A 22,108-nucleotide genomic window follows, 5' to 3' on the forward strand; every position below is an offset into this window, starting at 1 on the left:
TTTTTTTTTTTTCACTTTTAATTATGCTTAGAGTTCTCTCTTTTTTGTTTCTAGTTAATCTGGCAAGAGACTTGTCAAGTTTGTTTACCTTTTCAGAGAACCAACATTTTGCTTCATTCATCTTCTACATCAGCAGTTCTCAATCTGTGGGTTGAGACCCACAGAAACTGTATTAAAGGGCTACAGTATTAGGAAGGTTGAGAATCACCGTTCTAGATAGTTCTTTTGTTCTCAGTTTCACCTAGTTCTGTTCTGTCCTGCTTATTTCTTCTGCTGAGTCTGGGATTGCTGTGATCTTTCTGTCTCCTGGAGGTTGGCATTTAAGTCTATGAGTTTTCCTCTCAGGACAGCTTTTGTTGTATCCCACAGATTTCGATAACTTGTCCTCGTTGTTGTTTAGTTCAAAGAATCTTTTGGTTTCTATCTTTATTTTCTTATTGACCCAAATATCATTCATGAGTAGGTTATTTAGTTTCCATGACTTTGTGTAAGAATGGGTGTTTCTGTTGTAATTAGTTTCTAGTTTTATTCCACTGTGATCTGAGAAGGTGCGTGGTATAATTTCTACTTAAATTTGTTGACATAAGTTTTGTCTAGGATGTGATCAATCTTAGAGAATGTTCTCTGAGCTCATGAGAACAGCATATATGCCTTGGTTTGGGGGTAGAACATTCAAGAACTGTCTGTTAGATCCATGTGTTCTAGCATTCTAGTTAGGGCCGTCGTTTCTTTGCTTATTTTCTATTTGAAGGACCTGTCCAGTTGTGTCATTCTGTCAGTGGGATGTGAAGTCCCCAGCATTTATGGTGCTGCTAGTTATCATTTTGTTTAGTTTGAATAAAATTTGCTATAAACATCTGAGCACTCCTATGTTGGGTATAAAAATATTTATGATTATTAAGTCTTCTTGTTGAATTATTCCCTTTGCCACTATATAGTGACTTTTTTTTTTAGTTTGCTTACATACATTTTTCCCTATAAACATATGACATACAGTGTTCTTTCTTTGTTCTTCAACTTCTTCCCTAATATCCAGTCATTTCATTTCACCAATTCTCAAATCTGATTCCTCCTATTTGACCTTTCTCGTACTGCTTCAGCTCAGGTCCTCATCATCTCACCTGGACTTCTTTAATTCAATATTCTTGTCTCTCGTCACATTCTTTTTAATTCATCCTCAAGAATATTATGAGCATTATGTGTCAGTGTAGATCTGATCACATCACCTCTCTGTTTAAAATTTCTCTGTGCCTTTCTGTCTTCTATGGCTGGAATGGTTGAACTTTTCCTTATAGGTTCAGATAGTAAATACTTTAGGCTCTTCTGGTCAAAGGTTCCTGCTGCTGATGCTGAACTCCTATTTGTCAGTTAAGCACAAAACCCACCATAGACAATATGTAAACAAATGAAGAGACTGTGAACTTGGTAAAACTTATTTATAAAAGTAGGCTATAGGTCTAAGGCTACAGTTTGTTAATCCCTCTCTGTGATATAAAAGGCTTTCATTTGTCACATTTACCACTCCCCCATTGTGTCCACCATTCAACTACTTAAACTTTCTTGAGTATATCTTCTTTCTAAATCCAATGATTTAATTCTTTTTATTTAAGCTGTGTTTTACAAATAACAAAATATTCTAATACATCACATAAACTGTTAATTCTGAAATGATGGCTTTCATATATTAAAATGGGATTATTTAGTTTATTTATCTAGTTTATTTAATTTATTACTGACATCTTTATAAACGTATATTGAAGTAAAGCCATGAGTGTTAAGAACATTTTAAAATAGATCTTTCATAAAAGTCACAGCCTTGATATAACCCATGTTAGAGTGTGGGCATCATCAATTTCTTATCCAAAAATCTCAGAATGAAGTCACTGGTAGGAAAGTAGTTTAGCTTCAGCATTGTCAACTGTATTAAATCAAGGCTCACGGAAAGAACAATTTCAGGGCAGGTTGTAGGAACTGAAAACATATACATCACATTGTATCCTCTCATCATCACAATTGCTCCTTTCTAATCCAGTTATAAAAGCAGAAAATATTTGGTTTTAGGGTCTGACTGGCCCAAACCATTGGACTTCAAGTTGCTATTTAAATTCCATTAGATCACTTATGTGTTTCATTACCCAATGTGATAGCACAACTTGAGAATATATTGTTAAATGTGTGGGTTTTGCCTTGTTATTACATTTCAGCTGTTTATGTTACTACTTATTGGTACAATGTTGGGTAGTAAACAAAACTTTCTTTAGCAAAAGCATGAAAGAACATCATTCTTTCATCATGTGTGCAAATTGTAAGATATGGATGGATATTAATATTGATCATGATAAAGCTCTACATTTTCTGATATTTGCATAAATATGCATTAATTTAAAATTAAACTGACCTGTAACTCTCAGCTATGGTTGATTTTTAATTTTTTTTTCTTTTTAAGCCACCAGCTGAACAGGCCAAAGCCAGACTACAGCTCGTTCTTGAAGCTGCTGGTAAGTGTTAACAATTAACTTTTAGTAACTGAAAAAGGGACAAATACATCCTAGGGTGTTAGCATGCTTACAGATAAATCAAAGAGAAAACTTCTTTCTCCGTATGTCCTCACAAATACATGAGATATAAATTATATATATATATATGTCTTTATATTATCTGAAATATATATTGCTATGGTAAATTGATAAATGCTAAAAACTTACCTTTTCATTTGTAACATTTGCTATAATTTTAATTTTTCATTTTGATGAAGTTCAATTTATTATTTTTCTCTTCTGTGCGCTGTGCTCTTGGGGGCAGGTATAAGAATTCTTTGTCTGAAACTTTTATGGTGTTACCTTTTACATTTAAGACTATGATCCATTTTGATTTAATTTTTCTATAATGTTGAGGTTGAGATTTTCATTGTTCTATAGGAAATTATGTCAGTATCGTTTAATAATCCCTTCAATTACATTGAACTAACTCCTTGCACTGTGTGTTCTGGGTATCATCTAAACTGAAAATGCTACATGTTGGGCTGCTCAGTGGGTAGGGCACCAGCCCCATATACTGAGGATGGCAGGTTCAAACCCAGCCCTGGCCAAACTGCAACAAAAAAATAGCCAGGTGTCATGGCAGGCACTTGTAGTCTCAGCTACTCAGGAGGCTGAGGCAAGAGAATCGCCTAAGCCCAGGAGTTGGAGGTTGCCGTTAGCAGTGTGACGCCATAGCACTCTACCAAGGGCAATAAAGTGAAACTCTGTCTCTATAAAACAAAAAACAAAAAAAACTGCTACATATTTTATTTCTCTATGATACAGTAATACTATGTACTTTAGATTTCATGCCCAGTTTCATATAAACATTAAATATTTTACCTTTTAAAAAAGTATAAGATCCATGTTATATTTTACTTTGAATCTTCAAAAATGTATGTAACTTAGCCAGGCTTTGTGGCAGGTGCCTGTAGTCCCAGCTACTTGGGAGGCGGAGGCAAAAGAATTGGTTAAGCCCAAGAGTTTGAGGTTGCTGTGAGCTGTGACACTCTACCCAGGGTGATAGAGTGAGACTCCATCTCAAAATAAAAATAAAAAAAAAAGCATGTAACTTATTCAAATAATAAGTTGCCAAAAGTAGTACAGTAGTGTCCCCTCCTATACAATAGGTGTATATCTTCCAAGGCCCCCAGTGGTACATGAAACCATGATGGTACTGAACCACATATATCCACTGTGCATTTTCCTACACATAAATGCCTATGATAAATTTTTATTTATTAGTTAGGTACAGTAAGAAATTAATAGCAGCAAAAATAAAATAGAACAGTTTTAACCTTTAACAAAAGTTATGTGAATGTATGCTCTCTCTCTCTGTTTCACAATATCTTGTGCTATATTCAACTAAGTTTGGACTATGTTAGACCATAGGTAACTGAAACCAAAGCAAGTGAAACTGCAGATGAGTGGGGACTACTGTACATATTTCTTAAAATTGTTTATTTTTTCAAGTGTCCACAGTCTAAAGACCGGAAACATCCATGTGAACTATCTACTAATTTCCTGAATTTATTAATAGAAGTAGTTAACTATATAGCTATAAAAATGTTCTAATTTTGAACTGAGTCTCTTTACCTTCCATATTACTTTAAAAATCACTCTATTTTTTGTATTTGTTTTATTCATTTTCACTTTTATTATACAGAGAAGATGATTATTTTCTAAATTTTGTTTCCTAGTATGTTTTTCATATTTGACTTTCAAATAAATGCTATGGGATAAGCTAATTAATATGATTTTTCTGTCACTTATATAAAATGCATTCCTTCTTCAGTGGTATTTAGCTTTGAAAGAGTATGTCCAATTCCTAATTTGGATATTGACAGACTTTTGCTTTAATGGAAAACACTTATGTTGCATGCCTCAGAAAATATATTGTGGGATCCTTTGGTATGTAGCTGTGTGGTTAATTTTATTGACAAATCACCGAAGTGTTTTCCATAGCAGCTGAACCATTTTACAGTTCCCTATTGTCTTAAGTAGACATAACACACATTTAATTTACCTGTTTGAAAATATTTAGGTTTGGGGACTTCTCTGTGTCATAATTTCCTCATCTGTAAAAGGGAAAGATAATAAATATCTAGTTGTGAAAATAAATAAGATAATGCATGAAGTACCTCCCCCAGAGCCTGACAGGTGGTAGCTACCAGGAACTTTTTGTTTCTGTCTCGCTCTTTGTGAATACCACTGCAAGGTGATTCTTTCTCAGGTGCTATATGATAAGGCCACTTCTTTGCTTAAAATTATTGAGTGGCTCTCAGTTGCTTACAAAATCAGTTACATACTTCTTTGCTTAAGATTCTAAGGTTCTGTACAGTACATCCGCACTCTTTTCTAACTTTTATTTTCTAGAATTTATTACTATTTTTCTCATTGTTCTTTGGGTTTCTACCTGGGAATCTTCATTTATGGTTTTCTGTTCTGTAAATGTCTTTCCTTCCTTTCCCCTCTCCAGCACTTAAAGACCCATTCAAAATAAGATTTCCATACTATTTTCCTGACCATTCCAGCATATAATCTTTCTCCTTCCTTTGAGTTCTTTTAGTCTTTGTGCCACATTGTTTGTGCCGATATTTACTCATACAGCAATGATACTACTGTTTAATTATTTCATAAATGTTAGACTTGTTTTTCCAATGACATAAACTTCTGAAGGCTATTAATCATATTTAAAACTTCTGTATCTTTTCCAACAGTTTTAACAGTACATAGAATCATACCGTACCACATAAAATTTCAGCTGTTAGTCTTTGGTTAACTAGTAATTGTGGAGAAAAAATGATATAGATGTTAATTAAAATTAAACCTTCAAATGCCAATGTGCTCATTTTAATTACTGTATATTTATAATAAATATACTAAGAGGTTCCCTGATTTCAAATGCAGAAATACATGACTTTTAAATGTAAACTTCAAAGTAGTCTTTGACAGAAGAGAAAGGAAACTTGGTTACACATAGGAGTAGGAGGAAAGATAATAAGTTTAGTTAAGGACTTGTCTCCATCATTTCTGCTCTTACTGTTGTTGGACTTGATGGCACCATTCCAAACACTATCTGGGTACTCCACAAAAGCACAGTATTATCTTATGCCACCTATGTTTGCTCATGGGTCTGAAAGGTGTTGAAGGAGAGATTTTTCCAAAACCTAAATATTTTTTATCAGCAGAGAAGACAACAGCTCTCACTCAATTTTCAAGGCATAATTTAATATTTTACTTTCTAATAGAATTATTAACACACACATAGCCTTTAGAATTATATTTCTAATGATACGGGAAATGGCATATATGTGGTTAAAAAAACTTATTATAAAATCTTTGTGTAATAATTATTCCATTTCCTGAATAATACCTATGACTCTTTGTATTGTGCCATATACTTTTGAAATCATTTTGTAAATCTTTAGACTCATATCACTGCATGGAAAGCTAATTAATTCCATTTTGCATATGTCCTGAAAACTTATATGACTTGTGAAAACTTGTTTAGTTAATAAGAGGCAGAACCAGAACTCAACTCCAGTGGCTTATGACTCTTGGGCTATTTCTGTCTGTGGGTTAAATACCTCAATTATGTTGGATAGAAAGAGGGGTGGTAGAAAATATTACCAGACACATACCTTATTCTGTTAGGTTTTGTTCTACAATTACCTTTCAATAAAATAATTTCTATCCTCAAGCCTTCTGAAGGAAGTTTTTTGGTTACACAAAAGGATTAATCTTTCATTCAGGAAAAAGTGGGGTTTTTTTCTTCTTAACTACATAGAGTGTTCACAGTAGCTAAATGTATAACTTTGAAAAATCTTGGGTAATGTTTTATGATCACCAATATTGTATTCTTAAACCTAGTTCTGGACATGCATTTCAGTGAGTTTTCTTGGGTTAGAAGCTAGTTAAGTGCTGTAAAACACAGATTCGTTATTCATGCAAATGCTCTATGTCCAGGGGTTGGCTTTGCTTAGGAATACTCCATATTTCACCCTATCCCAACTCTTCTGCAGCGGGTTAAACTGAGATTTTATTCACTTCATGCCCATTAAGTAGCTTGAAGCCAAGTCCTGACCCTTTCTCTTCATAGCCATGTGGTCTTAGAAGTCACAGCACTCCTCTAAAGTTCATTCTAGAATTACAAATGAGATTGCCTTGATAAAGTTGTACTGTTTCCGGGGAGCATAGAAACCTACCCTGCCCCTGATTTAAAGCTGACAGAGGTTTTGTCTATAGGTTTCTGACCACTCGTCCTGTGGCTCTGTGAAACAAGCAGATTAATTGTGAGAAAGGCTTTCATTAGAGCAAACCTCAAAAAAGAGCTAGAGATTGAAGAGTGAATTTCTACCTCCTAACTAAACAGTTTTTAAACTTTTTTTCCCCAAGTGGACTTCTGCTTAATTGCATATTGGTAGTGTAGATTTATATCCAGTTTCACTAACAAATTTTGTGAGTTCAAGCAGATCATTTCTTCATTACTGCTTTTTGTTTCCCTAATCTGTAAAATGGAGATATTAATAAATAGTAAATAACTATATAGTACATGGCTGTTTTGGAGTTTAAATAAGTTGACATTTGTTAAACACTTGGCACAATACCTGATCCAGTTCAGTACATGTTAGCAATTAGTTTGAACAGCGAAGTTCTCAAGTCAAGTTGTCTGGGTGCCATTTCTAGCTCCTGGGTTTACTGATGAAACCACAGGGAAGCCTACTGAACTTCAGTTTTTGATTTACAAAGTGGGAATAATAATAGTAATAATAAGTACCTTAGAGAGAGTTTATGAAAACTAAATAAATTAATAAAATCTCTAGAACAGCACCTAGCCCTAAACGGAGCACTCTGTAAATGCCAGCTGGCAGGAGTAGTGTTTCATGGTATCACCAGGGTGGCTTTATAAGATAATTAAAGAAGAAAAGTTGAGTCTCTTATTACCAGCATGCTTATTCTGTTAAAAGACATTGTCAAGAATTAAAGAGAGTGGTTTCATAAAGAAACAAACAAATAAAACCCTTCATAGTTTAATTGACTTGGGCATTGACCATCAAATATGGTTATACAAACTTCAAAAATCTTACATAAAACTGAATAGCTTTAATGTAAAAACAAATTGATAACATTAATTCCACTTTCGTTTCTAAGAGTGATCATGATTTTTAACTTTGTGTTAATCCAAAAAGATAAAATTAGTGTTTCTTAAAAGGAAATGTTAAGTAACTTGCTTTTTTAAAACACAAGTTATTTATTTTAACATCAGTTACATTACACGTTTATGTCTGAATGGCTGGTATTTACCCCTAATAATATTTAGTAAGAAGAAAGCTATTAGCTAGAGTCTAACAATATCACAGCAACTTGCCATGTTTGAGCAGATGTTAAGCAGACAGTAGTTGAATGTTAATTTTGAGAGGGTGATATGTTTAAGCCTAGCTGAAGTATGTTGCATGTGGGCTTTCTAGACTCGAGTACAATGCTCGATCTCTGGGGAGAATTTTAAAGCTAAACCTCTTTCTTTTGGGTCCTCTATATGGACTCTCTCAAGTCAGTATAAAGCAGATCATCCCTAGGCTAAAGCCCTTCAGCTTTTGTTATTGGGCTCTGTAGACCTGTAATTAGGCCTCCTGGCAGGCCTTGCAGGCCAGTTAATGGTCATATGGAGTTTCTGTGAGGCAGACTGGCTTTGTATAAATCCTGGGTAGGAATATGTTTATGGGTCACTTCCTACCAGGACCATGCTTTGTCCTTATGCCCTGCGGGCTGACAGGGAGCAGGTTCCCTTGACCATGGACTGTTCAGTGTGCAACTCAAAATCTACTCCACTAATCCCCAGTGTAAACAGAGGATTTAGAAGGGCTTCTGTCACTTACAGTTGCCAATTCACTTGGGTGTCTGTGAATTTATTTTCCCCGACTTCATTATTAAAAGACTGACAAGTGTGTAAGATTTGGATGCTTGTTTATACACCAAATGTGCAAGTCTTTTTCAGAGGTTTTAGAATCATTGTAAATAATTTATCTATTGGAGAATTATATAATGAGTGTTTTTAGAATTACTTAGCCTTCAATATTTTTAAATTTAAGCCATTAAAAAAATTTGAACTAATAATCAACCTTTTTGTATAGGGGCAATTATAGGTCCAGTTATTTGATTTAAGTGTAAAATAACATTATGTAAAGAAATTTGCCAAAAAGTGATTCATGTGAATTTCAAATAAGTCAACAAAGAATTAATATAATGAAATAAAATAACTGTAGTCTTTTCTAGACTATACATTTCTACATGGGTTGTTCTGAAAGTTTTGAGATATGTAAAAATCAAGAAAGGTAAAATCTGAGTGGACAGCAACAAATGAAGCCTTCTCAGCAACACTGGGAAGTCCAGCCAGGTAGAAACGTGCACAGGTGAATCAGAAAGAGGCTGTGACTGTGTTTCCTGCGAGTAAAACCGGAGCCCACTACACACTTCCACAGCGACCCATCCACTAAGTAAAAATTCTGTTCTAATGTAAAGGAGCTGTTAAAAGGCATATCAGGTTATCTTATAAAATGCTTAATAAAGATGTGATATGTGAATTATTTGAAATAATGAGTGTCATTTATTGAGCATATACTATATGGTCACAACTTATATACATTTTTATGTATTTTAAATAATTGCTCCGTGTTTCCTAGTCCAGCAAATTATTTTATTTAAGAAAAGCATGATTTAAGAATGTTTTCCCATTTTACTTAATCCTTTTCCATTATTATTTTCTCTTTATTGCTCTCGTTGCATTAGGATTTGATTCTAAAATACTAAGTCCTGAGTGTGTCACTGCAAAGAAGGAGCTGTCACCTGTCTTCCTGTGAACTCATTTTTCTTTTAGGGGAAAATCAAATGATGAATACTTTCCCAGGTCTGATCTAGTAAATCATTGCTTAGTATTTTACATTTTGTGATGTAAAAACGGGTCATGACAGATGTGGTTGAAAGACCACATACGTAGACTGTATGATTTTAGTCTGGTGGAACTAATAGGATCACTCATTACATTTTAAACCCTGTGGTTTCTTTTTTCTTTCATGATAAAAAATTTTTTTAAAAAGGTTTAAATAGAGTGGGCCTTTCTGTGTGTAGGTACAGCATCTTCTCCTAAAGTAGAAAGTTGATGGAAACCATCCTTTCTCGCTTCCAAAACATTGGTTTAGTTATTGTTAACTATTTATGTTAGCTGTCTTATCATTCCATAAAAGTTAAGATTTTGTTATATTTTTACAAAAGATTTCCTTGAATTTTTTTATTTCAGAACATTAGGGAGTACACATGTTTCTGTGATTTTTTTTTTTAGCAAAACTAAAAATTATCTTCCTTAAAAATCTATGACCTGTGAATTAAATTGAGTTATATATTAATAAAAAAAAAGTTTTACAAATGTTCCAATAATTTATGGCAACAAAAAGACATAATAAAGTAGGAAGTTTTAGAGTTCTCACAACTAGGAGAATTACGGTGTCTTTTTTCTTTTTCTTTTTTAAATGTACACGGTGAATTTATTGAAATGGGAATATATTTGTGATATATTTTAGAATTTAAAATAGTTCCCGAACAGTGTGAAAAATTTGATTCCATTTTAGCTTTAACCATAAGTTAATATTTATATTGAAAAATATCTAAGAAGATGTATGCCAAAATACTAATGGGGGTTATTGTCTCTGGACAGTGGGATTTGGGATTAATAAAAATTGTTTTTGGCTCTTCCTTATTTTCTGATTCTTCTGTGGTTATGAAGAGTACTTGAAGAGGTCTAGTAAAGGTTTAATTTTAAACATGATAAAATCCCCCATATTTAGTATAAAATTCAGTGACACTGTGTAAGTGTATACAGCTGTGTAACTGGGACCAAGTATTTTGATAAAGAGCATTTACACTACTTCAGAAAGTTCCTTTGAAGTCGGTTCTCTTTCTCTGTTCCTGGACCTTAGCAACCACTAATCTGCTTTATGTCACTACAAGTTTTGCTATTTTTAGCATGCCTTGTAAATAGAATCATACATTATGTAGTCTTTTGTGTCTATAGTATTTTACTTGGCATAATGCGTTTCAGAGCTGTTCACATTGTTGTGAATATCAATTCTTTTTATTGCTGAGTAGTATTTCATTGTTTGGCTATTTACCAGTTTCTTTATTCATTCAGCAGTTGTTGGACAGATGGGTTGTTTCCAGTTATGGCTTTTAAGAGTAAAACTTAGATGAACATTTGAGTACAAGTCTGTTGGAACATATGTTTTTATTTCTGTTGAGTGAATACTCAGATTGTTAAGGAATAAAGTTGAGATTGCTTAAGTTACATGAAATACAGCTTTAACTTTATAAGAAACTGCCAAACTGCCTTCCAAAGTGGCTGTCCCATTTTTTATATTTCCACAAGCAAGGTCTGAGAGTTTGATTCACTTCAAGTCCTTGATATCACTTGCCATTGTTGGCTTTTTTCCTGTGTAATTTCAGTCATTGTATTGAGTGTGTTTTATTTCATTTACTTTAATATGCTTCTCCACGATGACCAAGGATATTGAGCATCTTTTCATGCAATTATGTATCATTTATATACTTCTGTGAACTATCTTGCTCATGAATTTTGCCCATTTTAAAAGAAATCGTTTATATTGTTCAATTGTAGAGTTACTAATATATTCTGAATACAAGTCAGAAATGTACTTTATAAATAATTTTTTCTACTGTGCCTTGCCTATTTATTTTCTTAACAATGTCTTCTTGAAAATTAATGATTTGTATGTAGCAAAATGCACTCTTGCTAGTGACAGTTCTTTGATTTGTGACAAATGTAAACAGTCCAATAACAATACTGAAAATCAAAATGTAGGAGAATTCCACTATTCTCCAAAATTCCCCCCATGCTCCTTTTTTGATGAACCCTTCTTACCACTCCTAACTTCTGGAAACCACAGATCTATTTTTTTGTCCCTATACTTTAGCTTTTCCTGTATCTCATGTAAGTGGAATTATATGTAGTCTTGAATCTGGTTTCTTTGACCCAAGCATCATGCATTTGAGATTTATCCATGTTATTGAATATGTCAGTAGTTTATTCCTTTGTTCTTGCTGAGTAGTAGTCCATTGTACAGCGTAATTAATTGAAGGATGCTGCAGTTTTCAGTTCAAGATAATTATAATGAAACCATTATAAGATTCTCAAGAAGGATTTTGTGTGAACGTAAGTTTTGTTTCTCCTGATTAAATATCTAAGACTAGGAGTGTTTCCACAATAATTTTATGTTTTATATGACAGGAAACTGCAGAAAGTTTTTCCAAGGTGGCTGAAGCATGCTGTGCTCACATAGTGACGTATAGGAAGTCCAGTTGTTCCCTGTCCTTGCCTGTAGTTTTTGTTTTGCTTTGGTTACTGCACTGGATGTGCAGACGTTTCTCAGTGTGGTTTTAATCTACATTTTCTTTATGATAAATGTTGTTAAGCACTGTTAATGGGATTATTTGTCATAATAGATATTTTTTAAAATGGTTTGTTGGAACTAAAAAAAAAACCTACCATTTGATCTAGCAATCCTACTGTGGGATATTTACTCAAAAACAAAGAAGACTTTTCATCTAAAAGGCACACCTGTATTCGAATGGTTATTACAGCACAATTCACAATAGGAAAGATGTGGAATCAACCCAAATGCTCATCAATTCATGAGTGGATTAATAAGATGTGGTATATGTATACCATGAGTACTACTCGGACATAAAAAAAAAAACAACAAATTAATACTTTTTGTGGCAATCTGGATGGAAGTAGAGACCACTTTCCAAAGTGAAGTATCACAAGAATGGAAAAACAAACACCATACGTACTCACTATTAAATTGGAACTAACCAGTGACCACACATGTGCCCAGAGGAAGTAAAACTCAGGGAGCCTGAACCAAGGGTGAGGGCGGTCTGGGAGGGAAAACACCTACCTAATGGGGGCTGTGAACACCACTGGGTGACAGGCTTCCATATAGCCAGGACTCAATCATTACAATCCATGTAACCTAAAACATCTGTATGTTTTTAATATTCGCAATTCATTCAGCATTCGGCAGTTTTTAACCAGTGCCTTTTATGTGCCTTCTATTATTTTGGGCACTATTGATTAGCACTGTTTTTCCCTCACCTTGAGTAGTTTCTCCATTGCATTTGCCAGTCTTTATTTTAAGCGTGACCAGCCTTGGATCTTTTGAGGTTTTTTCTGTGTACCTCTCTCTAGTATTGTAACCTGCAATCTGTAGGCATTTTGGTCTTCTAGGTGCCTGTGCTGCTGCTTCTCAGCTCAGTGAGTCACTCTACCTGGATTCCCTTTTCCTGCCCTAGGCTGGAAACTCAAGACAGTAAGATGCAGCAGTCATGGGGCTTGTCTTCTCTGGCTCTTATTTCCTAGGGGTCATTGTTCTTCATTGCCTAATGTCCAGTGTTTTCTTTTCTTTTCTTTTGGGTTTTTTTTCCCTTTTTTTTTTTTTTTTTTTTGGCCAGTGCTGGGTTTGAACCCGCCACCTCCAGCATATGGGGCCAGCGCCCTGCCCCTTTGAGCCACAGGCACTGCCCTAAAGAGGAATTTTGGTTTGTTTTGTTTTTGCAGTTTTGGCCGGGGCTGGGCTTGAACCTGTCACCCCTGGTATATGGAGCCGGCACCCTACTCCTCGAGCCACAGGCACCATCCAATGTCCAGTGTTTTGAAAGTTAGTAGTATTCAGCTAGTTTTTTCTTTTCTTTTCGTTTTCTTTTTGCCCTTTTTAGTTGTTTCATATAGGAAGTTAAATCCAGTCATACCTGTTTACTCCATATTTGGAGGTTGGAAGGAAAGTTGGCACATATATGCTATATTATTTCAATTCTTTTATGTTTTTTAAGACTCATTCTTGGTCTAGGATATGGTCTACGTTGGAATACACTTGGAGGGAAAGTATATTCTATAGTTGTTGGGTGTTGTGTCATATAAGTGTCAGTTAAGTCAAGGTTAATATCTTTCAGTATTCTTTCTTTCAGTGCTTTGAAGATGGTGTTCACTGCATTTTGGCTTTCTTTTTCCTTATGAAAACTTCAGTCATTGAAACCATTGTTTCACTGTATGTAATGTGTTGTTTTTCTGTGTCAGTTTTCGGTATTCTCTCTTGATAGTTTTCAGCAGATTGAATGTGATGTGATTAGGTATGGTTTTCTTTGTTTCTCTTGTCTGGGATTCCCTGACTTTATTCAGTACACAAATTCACGCCCTCAAATTCGGGAAGTTATTTTGTGATGATGTCTTCATACCCACCCTGCTTTGTCTTTTATGCTTTATGCGTTAGACCGTTTGCCCCGCATGTCCACCCCTGAGCGTCTCTCTCGTTTTCCTTTTGTTCCTCCTCTTCTTTAACCTACTGCTCACGTTGTTTCCGGTTAATCTGGCCAGAGGCTTTCGATTTTGTTGATCTTTTCAAAGAACCAACTTTTTGCTTCAGTGATCTTCTGTATGGTTCTTTTGTTCTTGACTGCGTTTCGTTCTGATCTGGTCTTGGTTATTTCTTTTCTTCCACTGTGTTTGCCATTGGTTTGCTTTTCCTTTTCCAGTTCCTTGAGATGATTCATTAGATTGTTGATTTGTGATCTTTCAGATTTCTGGATGTGGGCATTTAAGGCAGCGAGTTCCCGCTCAGTACTGCTTTTGCAATAACCTACAGGTTTTGATTGCTTATGGCTCAGTTGTCATTTTATGCAAAAAATCTATTGATTTTCATCTTTGTCTCCTCATTGACCCAACTATCATTCTACTAATGAGTTCCTTAGTTGCCATGGGTTTGTGAGTTTTTCAGTTGGAATTGATTCCTAATTTTCTTCCATTGTGGTCTATTTTCAAATAGTTTTAATTTGTTGAGGCTTATTTTCTGACTGAGGATAAGATGGATCTTAGTGAATGATTTATGAACTGATGAGAAGAACGTATATTCAGGAGTAGTGGAGTGGAATGTTCTATAGATGTCTGTTAAGCTCAGTTGTTCTAAAGTCATATTTAAGTCCAAACTTTGTTTAATTTCTGCTTGGAGGATCTGTCCTATTCCATTGGTGAGATCTTGATGGCTATTACGGTGTTGTTGTTTATCAAATTGGTTAGATTAAGTAGAATTTGCTTTATAAATCCTGGGAGCACCTATCTATGTTAGTTAGGGGCATGAACATTTAGGATTATCTTCTTGTTGAATTTTTCCCTTGACCCATATGCAGAGATGGATATTATACAGAGAGTGCCAAAATAATGTATATGTGTTTTAAGAAAGGAAAAACCTGTATTAAAATTGTAATACTCAATATATACTGAGTAACAAAAGATGATTACAAGTCGTACTGAACACCTCTTGTAATTGCAAGTGTCAAACATGACTTGAGTGTTACAAATTTAACACAGTTTTTTCCTTTCTTATAATGTGTTTAGCTGTCTGGGCACTCTCTGGATAATATCCATCATTGTCTTCTTTCTTTGCCTTTGCTACTTTATTGTGAATAGTATCAGTGCTGAGAATTGTAACTCTTGCTTTCTTTCTTGTTACTGTGTGTGCAGAATATTGTTTTCCTGCCCTTCATTGTCCTTATATGTTAAAGGCATTTCCTGAAGACAGGAGTGCTGGTCCATGTACACTATAGACCTGTGGACTTCCTGAAAGGCAGGTCTAGATGTAAAAAACTTCAAAGTTTGTTTGTCAGGGAAAGATTTGATTTCTCCATTGGTTATGAAACTTAGTTTTGCAGGATACGGAATCCTAGGCTGGCATTGCTCTATTTGAGAAGATTGAAGACAAGAGCTCACTCTCTTCTGGCTTGTAGGTTTTCCTTAGACAAATCTGCTATTAACCTCATGGTCAGATGTTACTTATGCCTACCTGCTTGTAAAATTTTCTCAGCCATTTGCCTCTGGACAGTTTAATTACAGTGTGTCTAGGAGATGCCCTATTTGAGTTGAGTGTTTTTGAAATTTGATGTCCGTCTAGTATCTGTGTGTCCAAGGGATAAGCAATATTTGGGAAATTTTCCATGATAATATCTTCATCTCAGGCTTCCATGCTTCTAGCACTCTCTTCTCTATCTGGGATAACTATAATTCATATGTGTATACACTTTGCATTGTCTCAGAGATTGCTCTGCTTTTATTCTTTTCTTTTCTGCCTCTTTAAACTACTGGGTTAGCTCAAATCCTTGTCTTCATACACTAAGATTCTTTTTTCTCCGTGGTTAATCTGTTGCTAAAACTCTCTGCTGTGTTTTGAAACTTCCTCAATGCCTCTTTGAATTCTTTAAGCCCCATTATAACCTTTCTAATTTTGTCCACAATTTTTGGTGACTTTGTTTTTAATTTTGTTATTTCTTGACACATTTTATGGGCTTGTTTTTGTTAGTTTTCTACTTGCTTTTTAATTCTGTTCGTTTTCTGCCATCTATATTCTGACTTCCATTTCTGTTATTGTAACAATTTGAAATTGTTGGCATTTTCTGCTGTCGCTTCATTGTGATCTCTTAGGGAACGTCATCTCTTCTGATTTTCCTTGTTGTCAGGGTTCTTTTGCTGGTTTCTCCTCTTGTGCAAGTTCCTTTGTGTGTGTGTGTGTGAGTGTGTGTAACTCTAAGCTAAAGGGTAAAGATGACCCTAGTTTATAGTTGGAGTTATTCTTGTTGGGTTCGCATAGGGAGTGGTCACAAGATGGTGCTCTCTCTTGTATCAGCAGTGACAGCAGCTGCCAGATGTGAAGATCACCTTCCTTTTGCTAAGTTTGAGTATATAGAGAGTTCAGCAGTCTGTCAGCTTGAGGTTTGGGGTGGGACTTTTGGTGCTGCTTTGGTAGTGGAAGCTCTGGGTTGGGGTCTAGGAACGGTGCTAGAGATCTGGGGATTTGCCACAGAATGGAAGGGAGGGGTGCTAGAAGCTCAGGGGCAGTGTAGCTAGTTTCAGAGAGGTGCCTCAAGCTGGGCTGTGGAGACTGAGACTCAGTGACCTGAACAGGACGTGGAATTCAGAATGAGGTCCATGGAGGGAGTGGGACTATGCTGATCTGTTTAGTGAAGCCAGAGGACTAGCTCAGAGGCAGGTGCTCAAGCCTGGTGGGTGGAGGCTGCCATGGTTAGTGCAACATCTTGAACTTTGAATAACACCATATGACACTACAGAGTAGCACAGTGATTCTGAAAATGTTCTCAAGAAGCAGATAAAAGTTATGACACTAGAAAAAGGTGAATTACCTGGTATGTGTATTGTAGATTGTGGTCTGCAGCATAGGTTGCCTACCAATACAAGATAAATGAATCCAGCACTGGGGCCATTGCAAAAAGAAATTCATGAATCCATTACTGCAGTTATGCCAGGAGACATAAAACCCTTGCACTTTTTTGCAAACACATTTTTAATCCCCAATGTATAATGCATTTTTAATGTGGGTGCAGGGTTGCTGTAAGAAAGGCATAACTGGCTCAGTGTGGTGGTTCACACTTATAATCTTAGCACTTTGGGAGGCTAAGGCAGGAGGATCTCTTGAAGCCAAGAGTTCCACACTAGCCTGAGCAACATAATGAGACTCCTTCTCTATAAAAAATAGAAAAATTAAGCTAGGTGTGGTGGCACACAACTATAGTCCTAGCCACTCAGAAAGCTAAGTTAGGGAGATCGGTTGAGCTTGGGAATTTGAGGTTGCAGCGAGCTATGACACCCCTGCACCTTAGCCCAGGCAACAGAAGCAAGACTAACAAAGAAGGACAACATACAATAACAAAGAAGGAAAGCATACCTACAAATTCTAATGCGATTTGAGAAAAAGCGTATCACAAGTTATAGCAAAAGGAAGCTTAAGAAATTTAATACTAACAAAGGATGATTTAATACTTGTAGAAAGAGGTTTGGCTTAAAAAAAGTCATGATAATAGGAAAAGCAACTTCTGTCAACCAGAAAGCAACAGATGAGTTCCCCGATGCAACTGAGGAGATAGGATATCTTCTTGAATATGTTTTTAATGCAGACCCTGTGCCTGATTTGGGGTGGGGGTGACCTCCCAGAATGAAATTAATTAATAAGGAAGAAAAGTAAGTACCAGGATTTAAAGCAACAAGGAATGCGCTAACTTGGCTGCTTTGTACAAATGCAACTGGGTTCGTGATCAGCACTGTCTCTGTCTATAAAACTTCTAATTCTTGAACCCTGAAGGAAAAGATAAATACCAGTCTTTTGACTGCACAGTAGGAAGGCCTGGAGAATGAGGACCATTTTTCTCAATTGTTTTCCTCCGAATTTTGTCCCTGAAGTCAGGAAGTACTTGCCAATAAGAAACTACCTTTTAACGTTCTTTTGGTATTGGATAATGCCCCTGGCCACCCAAAACCTCATGAGTTCAGCACAAAAGGTATCAAAGTTGTCTACATGATCCCAAAGACAATGTCTCTAATTCAGCCTGTAGATCAAGCATTCATAAGGATCTTAAAATCTCTTTGCCCATGGTTCTCTCTGGCAAGGATTGTCAGTGCTAACAGAGAGAACATCCTGAAAGTCTGGAAGGATTACATCATTGAGAATGCCACTTTTGTTACAGAAAACACCATGAAAGACATCAAGTGCAAAACAATAAATTCCTCCTGGAAGAAACTACCGTATTTTGCTGTGTATAATGTACATGCGTTTGGCCCAGATTTTTGAGGGGAATGTAAGGATGTGCATAAAGCACATGGGCAGTGTGTCCTGGGAGCAGGGAGCCTCATAGGCCTCCTGGGGCCGCCAGCCCCTCCCACTTGGGTGCAGAGGGTTCCAGTCTGTGAGGATCTGGGATCCGATGGGAGAGGGCCAGAGCAGCCTCCACTGAGTGCCACCATGAAAGGATGGTGCAGTGGCAGGGCTGGTGAGGCGGCTGCAGCTGTGCAGCGTGAGGGCTGAGGCCCAAGGCCTGGCTACACATAGGGAACTAGGAGCACTGCACAGGCCCCAGAGACCCACCTGGCTTCCCACAGGCCAGCTAGCCTCAGAAGTTCCTACCCTGCTGGCCATACACCTGGCAGGGAGGAAAGGGCTCCCAGAAGAGAGGGAAGAGGCAGCCTTTACAGAGCGGGCAGCTGCAGGAGGGCAGTGCAACCTGCACATTTACCAGGGAGCATTAGCCTTCTCCAGGTGTGTCTCTCCCAGCCAAAACCCAGCTATTTTCTCAAGGGGCATTTTCCTGAAAGTTTGGGCCAAAAATATGGGTGCACATTATACATGGGAGGACAGTTTACATGGCAAAATACGGTATGTCCAGATGTGAATGACTTCACAGATTTACAGCAGAACCAGTCTAGGAAATCATGAAAGAGACTCCAAATGTGGCAAAGTGGTGTTGGGGGTGGGAGTAGGGATGAAGGATTTCAAGGTGTGGATCTTGGAGAAATTTAAGAGCTGATAGACACTACACCAGAGGAATTAACGGAAGACAAATTGATGGAGATGAGTGTTTTCGAGCCAGTGCCAGACAATGAGGAAGAAGATAGAAGAAACAGTGTCAGAAAATAAATGGACATTAGATAATCTGGCAGAGGGATCTAGTTATTAAAAAATACTTTTGATCTCTTTTACCACATGGACCCCTCTATGATTATAGGCACTGAAACCAAAGTAAACAATGGAGTAAGAATTATTCCATTGTATAGAAACATTTTAAGAGAAGCGAGAAAGAAAAACTCTGACAAACATTTCTGTAAAGTTGCACTAAGTCTGTCCCGCCTCCCCTTCCAGCTGCTCAGCCTCTTTGGCATCTTAACCCTGAGCCAGCAAGACCTTCACCTTCCTCTGCCTCTGCTGCCAACTCCATGGAAAGAGGACCAGGATGAAGGTCCACAGGGCGGTCCACTGCCACTTAATGAATAGCAAATACATTTTTTCTTTCTTAAATTTTTAAATAACATTTTCTTTTTTCTAGCTTACTTTCTCATAAGAATACAGCATATAATGCCAATTAACTCATATTTCATATGAGTTAATTGGCTATTTTTATTAGTAAGGCCTCTGGTCAACATTAGGCTATTAGTAGTTAAGTTTTTGAGGAATCAGAAGTTATACGTAGATTGTCTATTGTACTGGCAGGGGAAAGGGTGTCAACATCCTTGAGTCCCACATTATTCAAGGGCCAGCTTATATAGGAGACCATTAAGAACAAGTTCATGTAAAAAACATTCAAATTGGCTGTTATGGAAATGGTGAAATATTTTTAGGTAGAATGTATTTATGGAGTTAGTAAATATAACAAGCTACATGGAACTATTAGAAGACCAATAATGGTTATCTGAAGTTTTTTCCTCCTTGAATCAAAATACTAGCAATTTTACTTGCAAATTACCAGTTTTTGGCTTAATAAAATTCTCTCCCTTTGCTACATAGAGAATTCAATAAGAAGGAGTAGAAAAGTTAAAATTATGCCAATCATCCTTCTGCAGTATATTTACAGTAGAGTTATCTATTCAACTTTGTATTCAATAGAGTATCTCTCAAGTTTGGCTTGTTTGTAACAGCATTATATATGTAGTACTGTGAGATAGTGGATGCTCTTGTTGCCTTTAATCCAGATCTCTTTTACTTATGAATAAGTTGAGGTAAATTTGATGCTAAAGTCTTCAAGAGAAAGGGTTGAGTCCCCTCACGTAAGACAAAGACAACCTCACCGTCTGCAAGATGATCTGTACCAGCAGTTCTCACCCTGTGGGTTACGACCCCTTTGTAGCAATGAAGATACATCCTGCATATCAGATATTTACAAAGTAGCAAGATTACAGTTATGAAGTAGCAATGAAAATAATTTCATGATTGGGGGATCACCACAACATGAGGGACTGTATTAAAGGGTCACGGTATTAGGAAGGTTGAGAACCACTGGTCTATACGCAGGTTTAATCATTTGTAGTGAAATTCTTTTAGATATGGGATGTCAGAAATGATTTCTGCTTTGTTAATCTTTCACCCCATTTTTTTTCTGATGAGCAAAGTAATACATATTCTGTGAAAAAATTATGCTTTTTTCCAAATGAAACTTCAGTTTATCTTGCTGCATAAAAACACTTGATATTTCTTATGGGATGATGTTTAATTTAAAGTGAATTTAGAAAGGGGGTCATGGTGTGTGACACACCTTTTGGGGATGGGACACAATTATAAGAGGGACTTTACCTAACAGATACAAACAGTGTCACCTGATTCTTTGTACCCTCAATGAATCCCAATAAGAAAAAAAAAGGAAGAAAGAACTATTATCTTGAAGATGTTGAAACAATTGATCTAAGTACATAGAATATATTTCCACTTAATAGGTCTACTTTTTGACTTTCAAAAATGGTTTAATGTTTTCCTTCCTTAATTTTACATTTTGTCATGTTAATCCCTTTGAAGCTGTGGTGAATGGCATTTCCCCACCATTGTGTCATCTCATTGCTGTTTGTGTATATGAAGGTGATTAATTTCTGTATATCTGCTTAAATAACAGCTACCTTACTCAATTGTTCTTTTTTGTGATATTAACATTGATTTTGACATATATTAACATGTGTGTCATGATCCACAATATGTTTTTGTGTATTATTCCCAAGATGTTGCTTCTTTTTAATCTTCTTTGCTAATTTTTGACATATAGAATTTTGAAATTTTGTTTAATCAACTGTATTAATCTTTTACGTAATCATGTTCTTTTTGCTCTTCTTTCTTTGTCTTTAAGCTTAGAAAACTACCTGGAGTTGCCCAAACTGTGAGTTTTAAGGGCAAAATTCTCTGGGCTGATTCCAACTGCAAGTCTGGGGTTTTTAAACCTACCCTCAGGTTTCCATAGTCCTTTCCCAGAAAGGCTCACAGATGTTACAAAAACCTGTTATTTTCACAACCACATTTATTAGAGAGAAAACGCATAACATAGAATAGTTGAGGGAAGAGACATTCAGGGTGAGTCCTAGGAGGGTCTAAAGGACGCTGCAGTCCTCAGCACGTGTCCGCCTCCTGGAGTGACCAGAAGCGTGACATACTGCAGCCTGGACACTCACCTGGGCTTCAGGGACCAGAGGCTAGCTACAGCGTCCAGAGGCTTTGCCAGGTAGACATGATTGGTTGATTCATGACCCACATGAATCAAGTCAATGTGAATACCTATCCTCTTCTTGAAATTTGGGCTGACGTCACATGGCCCAGAGCCCTACCCTCTAACCCAGGGGTCCTCAAACTTTTTAAACAGGGGGTCAGTTCACTGTCCCTTAGACTGTTGGAGGGCCAGACTGCGGGCCCCCGGATGAGTCGGCTGCTAAGCAGGACAGGCAGCAGCGGCAAAAACACCCAGCAGGCTGAATAAATGTCCTCAGCGGGCCGCATGTGGCCCGCAGGCCATAGTTTGAGGACACCTGCTCTAACCAAATACAGTAACTGATGTGTCCCTTGAGGATGTTCTGTGAATTGCAGCCTTAGGCTGTTTTGTCATTGTGCAAACACCATAGAGTATACAGTTGTGTGTCATTTAGTGACAGAGACGCATTCTGAGAAATTCATTGTCAGGCCATTTTGTTGTTGTGCAAGCATCATAGAGTGTGCTGA

At 36.6% G+C, this 22,108-nt stretch overlaps 1 protein-coding gene across 1 annotated transcript in view; it reads left to right on the forward strand.

The window, feature by feature from the left end:
* RSRC1 (arginine and serine rich coiled-coil 1) overlaps positions 1–22,108 on the forward strand; it is a gene marked incomplete at its 5' end in the record, with an annotated part of 362,074 nt that overhangs the window by 206,260 nt on the left and 133,706 nt on the right. Inside the window, one exon of the mRNA XM_023515684.1 lies at positions 2,447–2,498. Within this exon, the coding sequence (XP_023371452.1) occupies positions 2,447–2,498 (52 nt within the window). The remainder of the gene's footprint in view (positions 1–2,446; positions 2,499–22,108) is intronic.

The sequence above is a fragment of the Otolemur garnettii genome, unplaced genomic scaffold, assembly GCF_000181295.1.
Source record: "Otolemur garnettii isolate 467f Iridium unplaced genomic scaffold, OtoGar3 scaffold00076, whole genome shotgun sequence".
NCBI lineage: Eukaryota > Metazoa > Chordata > Mammalia > Primates > Galagidae > Otolemur > Otolemur garnettii.